This window comes from Pan paniscus, chromosome 3, assembly GCF_029289425.2.
Source record: "Pan paniscus chromosome 3, NHGRI_mPanPan1-v2.0_pri, whole genome shotgun sequence".
NCBI classification, from domain to species: Eukaryota; Metazoa; Chordata; class Mammalia; order Primates; family Hominidae; genus Pan; species Pan paniscus.
This window is the reverse complement of record NC_073252.2, coordinates 84695366-84716063: the sequence shown is the minus strand read 5'-3', so window position 1 is coordinate 84716063 and position 20698 is coordinate 84695366. Positions and strand designations below refer to the sequence as shown.

General features: G+C 34.8%; 1 protein-coding gene across 20 annotated transcripts in view; it reads right to left on the bottom strand.

Moving 5' to 3' along the window:
- PTPN13 (protein tyrosine phosphatase non-receptor type 13) overlaps positions 1–20698 on the bottom strand; it is a 225410-nt gene that overhangs the window by 116862 nt on the left and 87850 nt on the right. For all 20 annotated transcript variants that reach the window (XM_055111581.2, XM_034958880.3, XM_055111582.2 and 17 more), the window contains exons 4-6: positions 12141–12206; positions 9726–9911; positions 5262–5349 (exon numbers count right to left, since the gene is read on the bottom strand). In XM_055111581.2, the coding sequence (XP_054967556.2) occupies positions 5262–5349; positions 9726–9911; positions 12141–12206 (340 nt within the window). The remainder of the gene's footprint in view (positions 1–5261; positions 5350–9725; positions 9912–12140; positions 12207–20698) is intronic.

Sequence of the window (20698 nt, the reverse complement as noted above, 5' to 3'; positions counted from 1 at the left end):
TTAGTATGTGAACATAATCTAGTATCTCCCATAGTCAAACCAAACCAAACTCTTCCTCTGTTAACCACATTTCCCCCTAGCTACTGCTATCTCCCATTTCTTACTTCCCATTCATTACTGTACCCACTTTAATCAGCCTCCAACTACTCTATACATTAGCAGCTCTCATTAGTTATGACCAATGATCTCTGCTTGCCAAATCAGATGGACATTTTGGTATACATATTTTACTTCTCAGTAAAAACTGGTTATGATGACCATCCTTTACTCAATCTTTCCTCTCTTTACATAACTGCTTTCCTCCTACCTGTCAGACTGCTCATTCTTAGTCTTTGGTTTTTCTTCCTTTATGAGATATCCAAATGTTGGATTTCCTTAGGTGTCAGTTTTAGAATTTCATCTACTCACTTTGTATTTATATAACTTCTTCCATTAACAAGGCAGTAATATCATCTATACCTTGACAACTCCCAATTGATATGCTTAGCACTGACCTCTTCTGGGAGTTCCAATCATATGTAATGAAACTTCTACTTATATTTCAGAAGACCCTCAAATGCAACATGCTCAAAACTGATCTTTTGCTTCGCACATCCAGAACTGTCCATTCTCCCCCAGTCTTTCCTATTACAATAAGTGGCCCAATTACTCAACTGATTGTTCAAAACAGAAATATGGGCACCATCCTTAAATCTTTTACCTTATTTAATCCCCATATCAAATCCAACAGTAAATGATGGCTATTTAAATTCTCAAAGACATCTTATTATTTCATGTATTCTAATTCCACTGCCATCACCCTATTTCCAATTAACATTATTGCTTGACTAGATCACTGCAATGGCCCTAAGCATTTTCCTTCTGGAGAATGCATAGCTTGCTAAAAGTTAAATGGCAAACAATAAATATACTTTATTTACAAATAAAAGATTTCATATTTGTATTCCTTGGGTAAGATTTCAAGAATATAAAAAGTCTTTGCAATAGAACACATCCCATTTATTTTAGTTAAATTTTAGAAAATTTAGTTAAATTTTAGAAAAAACTTCCTTGTAAATTACATTGTGTTTTAACTATTTTTGTTATATGTGATTAACATTATCCTACACTGGATATCATCATTTACCTTTCACTTCACCCAGACTCAAAAATTCACATCTCTTAGAAGTAAACTTCAAAATGGCATTTCAATATTAAAAGAGGCTCCCCAAGTCCCCATGTATCCTCACAAATGTGTCCAAGTGCGTTTCAAAAGAAAGAAACATGATATTATTAATATGCCTAAGTTCTAAAGCACCACCATGTTGATCTGAATAATAGTGTAAGTTTCCACCTTAAGCTTGGCAGGAAATGTTTGATTTCTTTCCGCTCAGTGAAGCTATTTAATCAGCACTGGCAGTATCAGGTAACAAAGTAGGGTCAGAGAGCCCACTAGTTTAGGCTTTAGCTTCTGTGACAGATCTTGGAGGTAAGATATAAGAAGAGACCTTTTAAGGTCATTTACTTATAGATAAAAATCTTTATTACATTTGAGCTGAACAATTAAATCACTAGGTATAAGGCATTATCCCCAAATTTGCATACATCTTTCCACCTAATTCTGCATCTCCCTGTCCATCTTAACATTTTCTTTATTAAAGACTACTCCTGTAGTCAGGAGCCTAATAAACTAATGCTATCACCACATACAGATTTTAGGTTGGTGCACACTGAAGAAAATGTTTTATTAATAATGTATCACAAGGTTGCTTTGCTGCAATTGACCACTGACAGTTAAGAACTGGCACTGCCAAGTGTCCTAGGTGTCTTAGAAGAATTACTTCTTCAAGAGATAATTTTTTTTTCAATCTTAAACTTTTAAAATTAGTCTATGCGTTGACTATTAGCTGCTGAATGCTTCTGCCTGGTAATGGCTATAATTAGTATATTTATATTGGTTCTGTCCTTAAAATGAGGTTTTATGAATTTGTAAAAGGTAAATGAAAAGAGCACTTGTGCAATACTACTGTGCAAAGCACTGATGGTTAAGAAGGTCTGAAGAATACTCTTCCCTTATACTTGATCCAAATAAGACTATTATTTCAGTATTAGGAACTTTAACTCTACTAAAAAAAATAGAAACACAAACAAAATTTGGTTAATCCTGAGTGACTAATTGTAATTACTCACAAATTCTCTTGAGTTTAGATACAAGGGAGAGTTTATTCTCCAATATGACTATTAGAGGATAAAATCAACAAACAATCTACTTAAGGATTTGATTTCTCTGTTAATTTTGTAAAGTCATGACAGTCAACGCTTCCTTATCTGTATTAGAACAGCATATTAATAATAAGAATTCTAAGGAACTATTAGACAATAATACTAAATCTTTCTTAGTATTATAAAAACAAAATCACAAATAAAAGGCATTAAAATCTGGATTAAAATTTCTGATGTTTTCATTGTTATAATAAGAAAATGGTCTAATAATATGAGGCAAGATGTTTTATTTTTCTTTTGCATACAACTTAGTGTTTAACATAGGCTAAATAAATAAACCGTAGTCTCACATATTTCTTTATGGAGCTATTAAAGAAGTATACTACAAATATATTACACTTCAAAATCTAGTATTTCCATAAAACCTTTTCTCGTTCAATCAACAAATATACACTGAACACCTATAAAAACTAATGAACTTAATATAGGTTTCCCCTATCCCCAGCATCTATATGTCCAGAAAGCTTAACTTTTATGAATGTCCTTTATGAAACAAATATATGTATATATGTAAATGACAACCTATTAAAAATATGTTATCAAGTAGGTATAGACTCAGTATAATCTCTTAATTGCTATCTTTAAAATAATATGTAACAATTAATTTCTGAAACATTAAGCCTCTGAACCATTGAAAGTAATAAAATCTAAATTATGTTAGCATTTGATAATCCTTACAATTTGATAAATATTGCAAGGCTCACCTTTTTCTTTCTACAGACCCACACTGGAAAGGGAGATAGGATGGAAGTCATATATACATAAATAAATCATATGTGAATATGTTTTATTCTTAGAAAAATACACTGTCTGCAAAAATTAATAATACAACATTACAGTTACTAAATCAAGAAGTAACACATAAGCAAATAAACTTCAATTACATAACATGGCCACTTAATGGTAGTAGGAAATGATAGTAGGGAACTGCTGAAAGAGGTTAGAGAAAGAATAAGAAAGAGAAATAAGAAAGGAGGGAGGGAGAGAGGAAAGGAAAGAGGGAGGTGGAGAGAGGAAAGAAAGAGAGGGAGAAAATAGAAAAAGATAAGTAAGAAAAACAAAAATGTCTTTTAAATCTAATGTTCTACTTATTAAAATGTTCACTATGTCTCCCAAAAGATTATTTCAGCCTGCTATTGATATTCATCTATAAGTTTCTGTTATTATTCGATTCTAAAATAGGAGACTGACTGCAAATTTGATCAATTAACAAATTGCTGCTATTATTAGTGCTAAAGTTTACACTATATACTATCTCAAATCCTAGAATAGTATAAAAATAAACATATTTTTACCTACAAAAAGAAAGTGACAAAAGTACAGTATGGGGACATAAGTATAGGAAGGAAATATTTGCAAGAAAGGATGAAAAATACTTTCAAAATTGTTACCACACTGTTATTTTTTTGGCCCATATATAAACTAATCATATATGCATTAGAAAAAAACTCTGATCTAACCAGAAATAAATTACTATACCAATGAAATGAAAGCTAAAATATCTTTTCAGATAGTCTTTATTCACAATAATTAAAATGGAAGCACCAAAACAGATACTTAACTGTACCATTACAAAATCACTCCCTTAGAAACAATTTTACTGCTTTTCTTTAACTTACACATTCCTTCCTCTCAGATATGAGAGTTCTGACTCTGTAAAACATTTGGTCCAGATAGTCAAGGTCCACATTTATTTTTCACAATTAGAGTTGCTCATAGGTTTTAAGTAAGACAGGTTTCTCTGATGCTCTGATTAAATTAAAATCTTAACTTTTTAATCTATTTTATTAAGCTATATCAATTAGAATATATTTTGTTAGAATATATTTAAGCAATCTGTACATTTACTTCTACCTAGCCCCAAGATCTAGGACAAGATCTAAAAAAGTATTTCTGTTAATGTTTAGATTATCATGATTCTCAAAACTGCTTGATAAGAAGAGAACAAAGATAATCAGCAAAATCAAAAGTTTATTTTATAAATAAGCCATGCCTGAAACTAGCAATGAAAAATAAATTGTCACATAAAATTATATTTACTTTTATTTCAAGTGTTTGAAATTTCCATTCTTTTTTTTTTTTTTTTTTTTTTTTTTGAGACAGAAGTTCACTCTTTGTTGCCCAGGCTGGAGCACAGTGGTGTGATCTCGGCTAACTGCAACCTCTGCCTCCCCGGTTCAAGATTCTCCTGTCTCAGCCTCCCGAGTAGCTGGGATTACAGGTGCCTGCCACCATGCCCGGCTAATTTTTGTATTTTTAGAGAGATGGGATTTCACTATGTTGGCCAGGCTGGTCTCGAACTCCTGACCTCAGGTGATCCGCCCACCTCAGCCTCCCAAAGCGCTGGGATTACAGGCGTGAGCCACCACGCCTGGCCTGAAATTTCCATTCATTTCTTTCAAAAAAATAAATTTAATACTTATCATAGGATACATAATTATATAATGCTATTGACAAATAGCAAAACCACTACTCATCATTAGTTTTTATTTACTAAGTATCACATGACCTAAGGTAGTATTTGATAACTCCATGATAAAATCTATTTAGTGAGTTATTACTAGCATTTTAAAAAAAAAGAAATATGATAAAAAATATCAGAGTGCAGTAAGAAAAACGTTTTCTGAAACTTTTGTTTCAGTAGTGTTTATATTCATAAACATATACATGTGTTTATTTAGTCATGCTTTAAAAAGTATTTTAATATGAAATACCACGATAAAGTAAATAAATATTATTATTATTGATATACCAATACTGGAAAGGGAAACAAGTTACTCTGGGAATCCTAAGTATATTAATAATGTTTTCTGTATAAGTTTAATGAAATTATTTTTAATGTAGCTAGTGTTCCTGCCCATTCCCTACCTCCAGTTTGTACATTTATGTTCTAATCATAGTCTCAATTACCAGATTTCAAAGCCAGGTAAGTATAATTTTGTAAAGAAAACAATGGGATAAGGTTAAAGCCTAGACATTTCCTATTAATATACTCTTACCTGTTGGTAATCCTTTTCCTCGCAATCGATCTCGAATAGCCTGGCTTCGATCAGGCTTTTGTTCACTGTTACAGGAAAGCTCATCTGTCTGTACACAGGTAATAAAAAATCAAGTTTGACAAAAGGATCTCCCTTTTGTTTTCATGGTAACTGTTTACAGAATGACACTAGTTACACAGTTTTTGGAGAATGTAACATTAAATAATGAGACTCTATGTCCTATTGTATTTGTAGCGTAATTTGTATTCTTGGATAAGATTTATGTAGACCAGTGCTGGCCAATTCATTTCAGAAAATTAAAAGGGAAGAAGCAGTGACTGAAAAGTAACCTACTAACTAGAAAATACCATCAGATTAAACTTGTTAAAATGAGTTCTATTTGAAAACAGTAAACTTGAAGTCTTCTTTTTTCCCCAACCAATAACTACTCTTAAGTTAGCTTATAATTTAAAAACCACATTAATTTTGGTATAATAAAGCTTTCTCTTGATTATAACTATGAATTGAGGAATTTAAATTACTTTCAGAAATAATTTTATAGATCTTGCCCTTCAGAAATTACATTTGTGAAATGCTAAGTCTTTTTTTTTTTTAAATATAACAGAGTCTCACTCTGTCACCCAGGTTGGAGGACCTCGGTTCACTGCAACCTCTGCCTCCCAGGTTCAAGCGATTCTCATGCCTTAGCCTCCAGAGTAGCTGGGACTACTGGTGCATACCACCACGCCAGCTAATTTTTGTATTTTAAGTAGAGACAGGGTTTCACCATGTTGGCCAGGCTGGTCTTGAACTCCTGACATCAAGTGATCTGCCTGCCTTGGCCTCCCAAAGTGCTGGGATTATAGGTGTGATCCACTATGCCTGGCCGAGAAATGCTAAGTCTTTAAATGGACACTCTGAGGGATAACAAATTTAAATCAATGCTCTTTTAAGTTCCCTTTAAAACAAAATGTAATCTTAAAGTTTAATAGCTTTAGCAAAGGGTATCTGCTTGAAATAAAGTATATCAAATTAGGTCAAACTCCACATTATAAGGGATAAAAAACTGGACAGACCACTGTTTTATTCAGGTGGCCAAATAGAGGAGAAATGTCAATATAAATGGAAGAGAGAATGGTGAAGAGAAATTACTTAAACCCAGCACCAAAAGCATGCATACATATTTGTTTATACACACACAAACTCGCACATACCACAGAAATGTTTTAATATTGCTCCATTAGTGAATTTTGCTGAAGTATGGATTAAAAACCCATCTAAGGTGGTATATTCAAGGCTCAAGCATTATGTTTTCTACCTATAAGAAGACTTGTAAATGGAAGTATTTCTGAAATCATGTTATCAGTTAAGTTGCATAAATGATGTTAGTCCAGATTACACTGTACTGTCAGTGACTGAAAAGACAGTATTACTAACATCCCACATCTTTGAAAATTCCTGCATTGAAGTTAGTTACTATTAATAACTGTTGTTTATTGAACAGTTACTATATGCTAGGCACACACTTTGTGCTATTTAATCCTCAAACAACCTCATATGGTAGACAATATTATCCTCATATTATAAATAAAGGGAGAAATAGCAAAGAAACTTCTAAGGACCACAAAGCAGCTCATTAATGTGGAAATAACTACTTTTACAACAGTTTAATAATATGGATGATTGACACATATTATTATTCCTATTTTGCAGATAAGTAAAATTGTGGTCCAAATATTATAACATTAAATCAGTGGAAAAACCTAGACAAGTAAGCTGGCTTGCTGACTTTTACTCACGCTAATTAATGTTAAGTAAGAATGATGGTCACTTAGAATGAATTTCACACCAGTGAAAGACTAACTCATTCTGTCAACTACTGGAGGCAACAAAAGCTTTAAGGAATATACTGGGGTCAAAAACACCCCAGTTCCAATTATGTCTCCATCATTTACTGTATCTGTGACTATGTGCAAGTTATTTAATCTTTCTTAGCCTTAGTTTTATGCCCTCTAAAATGAGGATAAAAGTATCTCTATTAAATTGAGGTTGTTATGATGAATAATGTGATAATGCACATCAACCCCTTAGCATAGTGTCTGGCGCAAAGTAAACAAACACTTAAAAAACAGTAGCTGTTGGAGTTACTTCTACCCAGTGATGTCTAGGAGATGAGGAAGAGCAATAGAAAGGTAAGGGGAGCATTATTATACTTAGTAAAAATTTGTCTTTGTGAAGAGAGGCTCTCTACATGCTGATTCCAATTGATCCTTCTATTTTTCTCTCCCATTAAATAACCCCACAATACACCCCTTGTCATACTGTTCCCCAAACATTCCTCCTTTCCCATTTCACAGCCTTTATCCAGGTTCACTTCCCTCTGCCGAGATTATCTAGCCTATAGGATACAGTTCAAAGTGCTATTTTTAATTTTAACTTTTTTTTTTTTTGAGGTAGGGCCTTACTCTGTTGCCTAGGTTGGACTGCAGTGGTGCAATCATGCCTCACTACAGCCTCGACCTCCCAGGCTCAAGTAGTCCTCCCATCTCAGCCTCCTGAGTAGCTGGGACTAAAGGCATGCATCACCATGCTCAGCTTCAAAGTGCTATTTTTCAATGCAGTCATAATTTGTATCCTTTTCCTTTAAACTCTCATAGCTGTTAAAATTTTTACTATGTATCATTTTATAGCCTTCTTTCATTTTATAATTAAGCAAATGGTTATGGCATTTTAGATAAGAGCTCCTAGATCAAATATTTTATTCAAATTTGTATCTTCTATAATCCCTAGCACAGGTTTCATACATAAATGAACAATAAAGATCCACTATAATAAAGAGAACTAAATGCTAAACCTTAAAGGGATGAAGATTTTATATGTAATATGGGCAATTATTAGATAGGTGATATAATTTCTATGGCGACAGAAAAAAAATTCTTCATTCAAAGACAGAAAAAAATATCTCTCACAATTTTACTGTAGGAGTAAAATTAGCAAACAGCACAAAAGTCTTAGAGAAAGTGTGGTGTAATAAAAAAGTCCCTGGACTGTCTAATAGGAAACTCAAATCCCATAGTTGTTTGGGTATCAGTTTCCTTATCCATAAAGTGAAGTTTTAAAGAATATTAGTCTTATGAGAATGTCTGAAAAAAAGACCTCCAAGACCAAGAAAGTTTGGGAAATGCTTTATTTACATGCCTATTCTTCTTGAAGGTTAGTAATATAGTCTAGTATATTAAAGGCTCTAAGAAGTTCTCCAGTGAAAATACATTTAATTTCCTTTAAATAGTTTCTTCTCAAGCTTATTTGGTCATAGAGGAATTTTTAAAACAAAAATATTGAAAACAATATGAGAAACTTTGGTCTGCACAGATGGTTTTCAAAGATTTTTTAATAGCTTTACTTTGTTCAAAAAAATCACATGCAGAAATATAAACAGATCAAATAAAACTGGAGCTGCTCTAGTTAAAGAGGGAAAATGGGCAACCAAGAACTCCATTTATTCGGCCTCTACTTCCTACATTTCCCTTCACTATAGAACCGCAAAGGTTTCTTGAGGGAGAGTTTACAAACCATTCGTCTAGAAGATCTGTGGGCCTGTTTGTTATCAACTGAAAAACTGTGCAGAATTTGAATACATTCCTGGCAGCCATCTGACATCCTGGTTAAGATGGGAACTAAACCCCTACCGATGAGGAATTCTGAGGAAGTCAACAAGAACACTGTGTGGCGGTGGTAAATTTGTAACCTGTGCAAGGAAGAGGGACCAACACTCCAGGACTACAACCCTAAGGATAAGAGCAGATAAAGTATAGATCCAGATCAGATAGGGCAAACAAGATAAAATACAGCCTTAGAAATGCAGAACAGAGGTGGGACTTTCAGGTAATATATAGCATTGGTTATTCTTGGGATTCTTCATATCCAAAACAAGAGAAAAACTAGAAGAGTCCAGGTCTTGGGGAAATCTGGCAGGGATACAAGCATGGATTCCCTGGATACACTAGGTAGCAGTGTTCCGAGAAGAAGGGAAAGTGGAGAAGGTTTGGGAAATACCTAGAAGATCCAGACAAATGAGTGGTCACGAAATAGGTATAAAGCAACAGAAAGTAGATTTAAATATTTCTAAAACCCATTTTCATGTTAATACATTTTTTCTAGGTGTTCACAATAGAACCATTTGCTAAAAGCTCCTTGGGAAAAGATCTAAGAAAGAAAACAAAAGGAGACACTTTCAGCTCAAACATGCAATCATTCTATGATATTTTTGGGAATAATTCTCACAAAATCTAGACTTATTGCAATGAGCTTCTAAATTTTAAGTATTGTTTCAAATAAACAATTTATATTAGAAGAAGAAATTCAATTTCCCATTTCTAGTCTTCATTGAGAAAATGCTACCTATATAGTATCCTTAAAGAAAATTTTGTGGTATCTACTAAATTTTAAAATATGACTATATTTACTATTGTAACTGTAGCTTACCCCAGAAAGATTTCCCAGAACCAGTTTTACCAAGTGTTTCACGTAGGAAAATGAGGGTGCACAATTGCTATTCCTAATGTGGGCACTGCAAGCATCCAGCACAGTCCGAACAGAAACTCGAGCGTAAATAACATCCTCACACATTCCAAGCAGTATGCTGTTGAGATGATCTCCAAGCTTAATAGGCTGAATATAAATAAAGGAAAAGCCAGTGAGTAAATGTGAGCAAATATTTTTTCTAATGAGACAAATCATTCTAGGAATCACAGGAACCACACTAAAACACACTTCACATACTTGGAGGAAATAAATTCCTTTTTATCAGCATAAGCATTTTACTGTGTTTTACCTTTTTAAAAAATATATTAGCAGAAGATAGTTAACTTATACTTCCCTAGAAAGGAAGTACAGAAAAACTCTGGGCATTTTAAAATATAAAGTAAAGTAGTGAAATTCTTGGCTTATTCAAATGTTTTGATAAACAGTTACTACATGTACACACGCACACACAAACATACACACCAATTGGGGGAATAAACTGTTTCCTAATATTATATAAAATGTAATACAGTCAATGAGTATAAATATAATTAGATACTCCCATGATAACTTAAAGGAGATTTAAAATATTGCAATGCTTCAAGACCATTTAAATATAAATTATCATTATGTTGGTCAAACAGACAAGCCAGAATGTGAGGGTTTTTTTTTTATTAGTTAACGTATTTTGTAGAATATTATATCTGAATGGCCAAAGAGCATATGAAAGGGTGGCCAATGTCATTATTCACTAAGAAATATAAATTAAAACCACTACAAGAAGAAGCCACTACACACCCAATAAAATAGTGAAAAATAAAAATACTAACAATACAAGAATTGGTAAGGAGTGGAGCAATTAAAACTCACATCCAAGCTGACGGGAGTTTAAACTGGTATATCCACTTTGGTCTAAACAAATGCCTTTCCTATGACTCTTCCACTTCTCATCCATTTGGGTATTATTAATATATCATCCTTTAGGTGTTAGCTTAGATGCAATGTCCTTTAAGAAATCTGTCCTGACCCTCCAAGCCTAACCAGAAGTCCCAACTCTGTTTTCCATAGCATCCTCTATTTTCCCTAACATAGCATTTATTGCATTATCTTGCAGTTGGCCGTTTAGCTGTCTGTTCCTTCCAAAAAACTCCATAGGCATGCGTTACTATAGTACTAGTGTCTAACAGTATCTGACACAAGGTAGGTACTTAATAAATACTTTTAAATTAATATTAAATATTTCTAAAATATCCTGATTTCTGATCCTAAAATACAAGTTTATATTTCCCCTCTAATTTATATTTATTGATATTGACTCTCTATTTATATTTGATATTGACTTTATTTCCAGTTATCAGAAAAGAACATAAAGTGTTATAGACTGTGATCACATTTTACAAGTTAGGCTGCATAATATATGACACCAATATTTCCAGTAATATTTTAACTTTCTCATTTATATTTACAGAATTGAAACTGAAGAGAGAAAGAAAATATACATTATTTTTCATGATATAAAATAAAACCAAACAAAGTGAAGAATATTATTTATCTTTTATGGATCTTAAGATGTTTGTATTTTAGAATAAAAGGCTAAAATGCTTGTTACTTCCTTTTATTTAATAAGAAAAAACCACACCTAGTTATTTTTGGTTTTGACTTATAAATGCCTAAAATAAAACCTAATTCTATATGTTATATCTTGCCTTGATGAAATATAGCTATTTTTAAATTTTCAATTACTATTTACGACTATGTTTATATTGGTCTTTAAGAATCAGAATTATTTTAGAAAATAATGACTAGAAGCAGCCCAATGGCAAACAGGGCCCAAGACCTCAGCAAGTGTTACTTTAATACCTGTGTCTGCTGTTACAGGGGTCGTGAAGTATGATGTATGATTTGAAGTGCCAAGAGAAAAAGCTATGACATTCTCTAATACAACACTCTGAGACATAGGGCTACTATTCCTAGAGTTTTTGCATCAAAAAAGCTCTTACATTCAGTAGAATGAATCATCAAAGACAAGAGATTTTCAATCCCTCTTAACAGTCACTACATTAGATAAAATAAAGTACACGCTCATTTATCTTGCTATAATTTTTGAAGAGGCCAGCTCCATCTCACAGACTGAGTTGTTGAAACCTGGGTAGTGATTGCTACAATTCTAGGAATACCTTAAAAATAGTGTCTTTAGTACTTTATTGAAAGTTCATCCTGAAAGTATGACATTACTAATGTAAACAAACTCCATAGGAATGTTGGTACACCTGACAGCATGCTGTAGAACACGTATAAACGTGTGGAAGAGCTATGATATAAGGTGTAAAATTGAACATATGTAAAAAGTATAACAACTGTAAAAACTTAACTTACTTGGCTCTGAGGCACTTCATAATCAGCCCCCCAATACAGTGTCATTCCAAGAGAATAAATGTGGATCTAGGAATAGAATTTTTAAGAAATAATTTTATGATAAAATACAATAGAAAATTAAGCAAGTGCTATAAATACAGATTATTTTGTTCCAAAGAAAATATAATACACAATTTGAGAAAATAATCATTTTATATTTTACATAAAAGTATATGAGAGCTTAAAAGAGATAGCAAGACTGGAAATTATTACAACAGATGTTTTCCTAATTCCCCAGCCCATCCTTTATGCATAATCAGTTTTGTTAGCTTTTAAAGTTCCTTATGCAAATTCAAGCAAATACGAATATATATTCTTATTTCTTCCTTTCATAAAAGGTCAGAAACCTTAAAAATTACTAGGCACCTTGCTTTTTTTTTTTTGAGGCAGAGTCTGGCTCTGTCGCCCAGGCTGGAGTGCAGTGGCACAATCTCGGCTCACTGCAACCTCCATCCCCCGGCGATTCTCCTGGCTCAGCCTCCCCAGTAGCTGGGGTTAGAGGTGCCTGCCACCATGCCTGACTAATTTTTCTATTTTAAGTAGAGATGGGGTTTTGCCATGTTGGCCAGGCTGGTCTTGAATTCCTGACCTCAGGTAATCTGTCCGCCTTAGCCTCCCAAAGTGCTGGGATTATGGGTGTGACCCACTGCGCCTGGCAGGCACCTTGCATTTTTAACTTATCAATAGGTATTTCCATATCAATGCTTAGAGATCTTATTTTTTTAAATGGTATATAGAATTCCATTAGTGGTTATAGCACTGTTTATTTAACCAATCTGTTATTAATAGAGAATTAAAATTTTTTTCAAACCTTTGCTACTACAAATGATGTTTCAGCAAACAGCCTTGTAAGTATTTCTCTTAAATGGATTTTCTGAGATAATGGATGAGAAAGTAAATCATCTGCAGTTTTTATATATATGTTGTCAGATTCCCTTGCATAACAGTTGTACCATTTTGTACTTCTACCAGAAGTACATGTAAGAGTTTTTCCACGTTTTTGTACATGTAAGAGTTTTTCACAAACCTTGTCCATAGAGGTATTACAAAGACTTGGCGTTTTGCCAATCTAAAAATTGACCAATAAATCTCACTGCATCACTGCTGTTTTTGTTCTGTTTGTTTTTTGATAAGATCTCTCTCTGTTGCCCAGGCTGCAGTGAGGTGGTGCAATCATAGCTCACTGTTGCTTCAAACTCCTGGATCACTCAAGTGATCCTCCTGTCTCAGCTTCTCAAATAGCTGGGACTAAAGGCATGTAAAACCACTCCTGGCTAACTTTTAAAATTTTTGTAGAGATGGGATCTCACTATATTGTCAAGGCTGTTCTCGAACTCCTGACCTCAAGAGATCCTCCCGCCTTGGCTTCCCAGTGTGCTGGGATTATAGGCGAGAACCACCTCACTTGGCCTCACTGCAGTTTTTTGTTTTTTGTTTTTCCTCACTGCAGTTTTGATTTGCATTTTCTCACACTGAATGGGTAGCGTAGTACAAGGAGAAGGAAGCTGAATCAAAGGACTTCTCTTTAGGTTGTTTGCTTTGTTTGTTTCTTAAAGATTAAAAAAACTCAACATACTTTTATGCTGACAGAAATGATTCAACAGGGAAAACCGGAAATGCAGGAGAGAATGGAGATTGCTAGAGGAACATTGTTGAGTAGATAAGGAGATTGAAGCTAAAGCACAAATGGAGGAGTTGGCTTTATAGAAGAGCATGGACAGTTCATCTGTAGTAAGATGGCAGAGCATATGGGAATTCACACGGGGAGGCTGCTAGAGATATATTAGAGAAAGTCCTGATTGCTTCTATTTTTTTCTGTGACACAAAAAGCAAGATCTCAGTTATAAGTAATCATCTTTCCTATTTCCTTCTGTCAAGAGATTCAGAGCTCATCTTCTGGGCCACTTCTATCAATACTGAATTCTTGCCGTGTGCTTTTGTTGTTGTTGTTTCGTTTTGCAGCATCCTTACTACAGCTTCATCTTATTTTCTTGTCTTTATTTACTCGGCTCCTATTTTTTCACCTTTATTTTTCAATTCTATAAACTGTATCAAATCCTCTTTAGAAATTAGTCAGATATATGTAATAAAAGTGGGTACCCTTCTTACAGTCTCACAACACTTTAATATATCCTTTACATTGCTTCCTAAATTATTTTTAAATTACAGATTAGAAAAGTTGTTCCACTTTTCAAATATGTTCATGGCTCTCAATTTTTAAACATTCAAATTTTAAAATAATGACATTTAGGGCTCACTGTGACCTTCCTCTATTTCCATTTTGCAAGCAGATTTTTAAGTTTTCTTCTGTCATCGCTCCTTCCCTTATCACAACCTAAACACTAGGCACATCTAGATAATTTTCTGTTGGCAAAATACATCCTTTTCTTTCTCAGCTTTTCGTGAGCTGTTCTTTCCACCAAAAATATTGTCTCTGGCCATTACTGATAGGCCAGTGATGATGTTCCCCCTTATATATGCTGTATAAATACTCCCAAACAGGTTAAAGCATTATCTCATATATGATACAGTTATATTTCTGCACCACACTTTGATGACGTAGTTAACTATTACCTTGTTGTATAGTTAGATGAGTCCTTCTTTGTCTTCCTTGAGGGAAACAGCTTTTTTTTTTTTTAACATATCTAGTATCCCTCTTAGCAAGTAACACAGAACTTTACATAGTAGATATTCAATACATGTCTGTTGAATTAAATTAAATGTGCAAGAAGTTCAAGACAGCCTAGTGCAGACTATTTGTATCATATTTCTCTTTAAGCTTCTTTCCAAATAGTCTTAAGTGTAAATACCTTTTCAAAGAACCTCACATATGAAAAACATTTTTCATAGTTTTAGCATAAAGGACTAATTGCATGCTCAATTATATTAATTTTGGTTTATGATTCTTTGAGATATGGCCCATGCTTTAAGATTCTTTATTATACTTACTTCTCAATATGCCAAGTGAGTTACTATATGTTAATAATTTTTATACATGACTATAATAAAACATTCTTAAACTAGGTTATAAAATTGTACATTTGCTGATCACCTATATATATCATATAATGGTTAGTTGTATGTGTCAACTTGACTGGACCAAAGGATGCCCAGATATTTGGTCAAATCTCATTCTGGGTGTTTCTGTGAAAGTGTTTTTGGGTGAGATTAACATTTACATCAGTAGACTGAGTAAAGCAGACTGCCCTCCCTATCATGGGTGGGCCCTTTCCAGTCAGTTGAAGGCCTGAAAAGAACAGAAAGGTCAACTCTCCTCTGAGTAAGATAATTCTTTCTACTTAACTGCCTTAGAACTGGGACATCAGCGTTTTCCTCCTTTGGACTCAAACTGAAACCTTCTTGGGTCTTAAGCCTGCCAGTCTTTGAACTAGAACTACACCAGCAATTCTACTGTTTCTCTGACCTTCGGACTCAGACTTGAACTACATCATTGGCTCTCCTGAATCTCCAGTTTGCAAACTCATCCTGAGGATCTTGGAGCTTGTGAGCCTTCATAATTGCACGAGCCAACCCTTTATAATAAACCTCTCTATACATACAAATACACACACACACACACACACACGCACACACCCTATTGGTTCTGTTTCTCTGCAGAACCTTGACTAATACATATAAGTATGAAATATCTCTACAGAGAAATAAAATATGCAAAATGACAATTGCTACTTTATTAGGACGGTACTTTATATGGGTTCCACACTTTTAGTAATATTTTAAATCATAATTAAAAATACATTGTTGAGCTGTTAGACAACTCCAGGTATGTCAGATCTTTGTTAAAATAACATGATAATACAACCTGGTACCTAATATTAGAAAAATATTTCTTACAGAATACAAAGAAAAATGCTTTTACATTTATTCCAAACAGTCGGTACAGGGTAAGTGCATGATGCTTCCATACACTTTATTCATAAATTAAAAGAGTTTGTACTGTTGGTGCAGCCTGAAAAGACACAGGGATAAAGATCACTGATACAAAGATGTAACTGAATTAATATAGTAGCACTGACATCACTGACAGTGCTTAGTTCATCTGGTTAATAAATAGCAGCAGTAGATGGGTTACAGACTGCATATATATATTGTGTAGAAAGGAGGAAGGTCACGCACAGGAAGGATCACTCAAAAACAGGCAAGTATTTGATCTACATATTTTCCTTTGTGTTTTACGTAATGAGAAAAAAGAGGAATCCACAATCCAGGATTATTAAATCTTCTATTAAAGATATCAACAAGTCCAAGGCGAAAAAAGAATCAGGCAGTACAAGTTAAAAAAAAAAAAAGTTTTGATCTGCTTCTCACTTGCATTGCTTATTTATTTAGCTTCCCAGGGAATTTGTGGTTTTATGACCTTTGTTGGTCCATCCGTACCTTACGGACAGCACAGAGATGCTCTATTTCCCTTCCTTAGTATAGTAGTATAGCAGGCCAGGACACAGTCCTATAGAGGTAGGTGCCTTTGATAGTGATGATTCATATATACAGGATTCAATGAAAAGATGGAAGAGCTGATTCTAGATGACATGCATGTATAGAAGAGCTAGACAACTACCCATTTAGTCAACATTTTTTCTGAAAGTCACTAAACTAGGGAGTGTGATAAGATACAAATATTTCATCCTGGTATCTATAACACTACTATCATAAGCTAATAGATATTATTATATGTATTAGAATATAAATAGATAGCATGTACATAATGCTTACTGTGTGCCAAACTTACATTGTATACATTGTAGAACAATTTCTTCCTTTTTTCTTTCCTTTTTTTTTCTTTTTTTTGAGACAGACTCACTCTGTCGCCCAGGCTGGAGTGCAGTGGTGAGATCTCAGCTCACTGCAACCTTCGCCTCCTGGGTTCAAGCAATTCTCCCTGCCTCAGCCTCTTGAGTAGCTGGGATTACAGGCACCTGCCACCATGCCCAGCTAATGTTTCTATTTTTAGTAGAGACAGGGTTTCGCCATGTTGGCCAGGCTGGTCTTGAACTCTTGACCTCAGGTGATCTGCCTGCCTTGGTCTCCTAAAGTGCTGGAATTACAGGTGTGAGCCACCACGCCCGGCCTACATTATATACATTAGCTCATTCAATCTTACAGAGGGAAGGTAACTTGCCCAAGATCACACAGCTATTTAACTGACAGAGGCAAGATTCTAACTCTGGCTTCAGTTTCTTACCCTCAGCACTACTGACATTCGGGATTGGATGATTCTTTGCAGTGGGGAGCTGCCCTGTAAATTGTAGGATATTTAGCAGGATCCGTGGCTTCTACCCATTAGATGCCAATAGTACTATCTACTCATACCCTCTCAGTTATGACAACCAAAATTGTCTCCAGATATTGCCAAATGTTCCGTAGGAGAGAAAACTGCCTCTGGTTGAAAACTACTAATTTAATCTGTATATCCTTTTCCAGAATTAGAAGTCTAACAGGAGAGAGATATAAATATATATGTATGCACCTATGTATTAAAAAAAGTAGTAAATTTGTGCTAAGGAAACTCAAGGAGACAAGAAAAGGTTATTTTGACTACAGAGGAGTTAGAAGAAACTTAAAGCAGAGGGGTATTAAGCTGAGACTTGGAACACAGACTATGTGTCCCTCTCTCTGCTCTTAATATTCTATATAGATCTATTATCATTGTGTATATTCCCTGCACGTCATCATCATCATCACCATCATCAAAATCATCATCTTTTCTTTGTCTCTCAGCCTCCTGGTCCTTTGAGAGTAAGGTCCACTCCTTATTCATCTTTGTATCTCCTTGACCTTTTATAGTGTTGGACATATTATAAGTCCTCAGTAGATGCTCCTTGAAAGAATGGATGGTACACAGGATGTGGAAACCTGAAAACAGGGAGAAAGGCATTGCCATGCAAAGAAGTGAAGCCCAGAAGCACAAGATCTGTCTAATAATCACTGGCTACAGCCTGTGCATCTAAAAAAGAGGAGTCATAAGGTAGTTGGGACCAGACTCTGGAGAGATTTTCATGTTTGGTTAAGGAATCTGTACTTCATTGGGTAAAAAAGGAGCAACTCAATGAAGGTTTTTGAGGGGAAAAGACCCTTATGATCAGGGGTATTGATCTGACAGTGGCAGAGGGAACAGTCAGGAAGCAGGAATAAGAGTTAGGAGATATGACAAAAGTCCGAGAGAAGAGAAATGAGAACTTCACCATAGTGCCAGCAATAGGGCTGAAGAGGAAAGAATTAGAAGGGCTAAACTTAGCAGACTTGAGAAATTCAGGCAATTAAGTACATACGTGAAAAGGGAGGAACCAGAGATGGAGACAGAGATAGAGATAGAGATAGAGATAGAGATAGAGAGATAGATAGATAGATAGATAGATAGATAGATAGATAGATAGATAGAGATAGATAGAAAGGAAAATGTGACATGGAAAGATGAGAGTCAAGGAAGCTTATTAATATAAGTCCTGTAGGACAGAAATACATTTCTGTCTGTACAGTTATAACATACTGGAATATAAACTCCATGCACAGAGGGATTTTGTCCCATTTACCACTCTATCCCTAGACCTAGCACAGCATTTGACATATAATAGTGATAGTTACTATTTCTTGGATGCTTACTACATGCTGGGTACTGTCCCAAGCACTTTACAAGTATTACCTTATTTCACTTTCTAACGACCCTACAAGGTAAGTACTATTATTAACACCATATAGATAAGGCACCTAAGACATGGAGAGGTTAAGCAAATTGCCTGAGTTCATATATCCCTTAGGTGACAAAGCCAGAATTCAATCCAGAGCCCACATATGATAAATATTTGTTGAAATATTAAATGGGATAATAAAATTATCATCATTGGGAAGGCTAACAGAATACTTTCTACCTCTCGATCCATTCTCTAAAGAGGAGACGAAAAGCCTTCAAAGATTTGTCTCACTGACCACAAGAGACAGGCTGAGTGAGACACTGCAGTCTGATGTGCAGATACCTCTCATCCAGCCATCTCTGGATCTCTGTGAAGAAATATGAGCTGCTTTACATGTGCTACATAGCTCCTTTTAGCAACACAACCCTGGCACTGTGTGGCAACAAATCATAGATACCTCTGGGTTAAAAAATTATTTTTACTCATTGCCAAATATGGCATAGAGGAACTGTTCTCAAACTATGTTATGCATCAGAATCACTTGAAGGGCCTGATAAAACATGGGTGGCTGCGTCATACCTCCAGGGTATCTGATTCAATAGGTCTGGGGTAGGGCCTAAGAACTTGCTTTTCTAAAAGTTTCCCAGGTGATGGTGATGCTGCTGATTGGAGGGACCAGATTTCGAGGACCACTAGTAGAGAGCATAGGGGATACAATAATGAGGAGGACAAACAGGGTCCCTTCCATATCAAATCTTCACTGCTGTATACAAGATAAGATAATGTGACATATGAGAAGTACACAGAGAGAACAATAGAGCATAAGAGAAAGCTTCACATCTATAGTAAAAGTTAGCCAGACAGTGAGGAGATGAGTTGAAATAGCATGAGTCTGGGTGAAAAGAGTTTTCAAAGTTGAAAGAAGAGAATGCACAAAGGTTGAGAAGAAAGAAAGTATGTGGCATATCTCAGACACTGAAGTAAATTCAGAATGCCTGAAGCACAGAGCTTGACATAAAGACGGCTCAGACAAGGCCAATACAGTACGACCTTGAAGGCCATCCTCAGGAGTCAAGAGTTCATTCAGGGGACATGGAGAATCTGAATAATTTTAAACAGGAATAGAACAAGATTATATATGGGTTTTCAAAAATGCAGACTGTACTTTACAGAATGGACTAGCCATGGGCAAGACTGGAGTTGGGAGATTATTAGAAGTGTTTGCAGCACTGGTCATTTGTGATGGACTGAACTGAGGTGGGAGCAGTGAAAGCTAATATATGTAGACATATATGAGATATACTAAAGAGGTAGACTCAAAAGAAATTAATCATAAGATTTAGGAAATGGGGCCAGAGGTGAATGAAAAATTAAGAATGACACCTTAGATTTTTCCTTGGAAATTGGGGAAATGATGGTCCCTTCATTTACAGGAAACACAATGGAAGGGAGAAAAGTTTCAGGGTATAACAAGAAACATTGAGTTTAATTTCAGATCTATTGAGTCTCAGATGCCTGTGGCACATTCCAGTGAAGATATCTAATAAGTAGCTTTACATAAAAGTCAAGAGCATGGTGCTAGAGATATATACATTTGCGATCTGTCAGCAAATAGTCAATCACTTTTTAGCCCTTTAGAAAGAAGGAAGAATAAAAGTTATGATCCCTCTATCCAGAAGAATATACGAAGACACATTTTTTTTGGTACGCATGCAATTTTTAAACTTTTAATGGCCTCTTGGCCTTATTCCTTTGACCTCTGAGGGTATGATGGAACTTAGGTTAAGATCTGATATATAAAGCAATTGCACAAATTTATTTAGCCATAACTCTTTTCTTTCGATATTTCCTAAAAGTCACCTCCAAAAT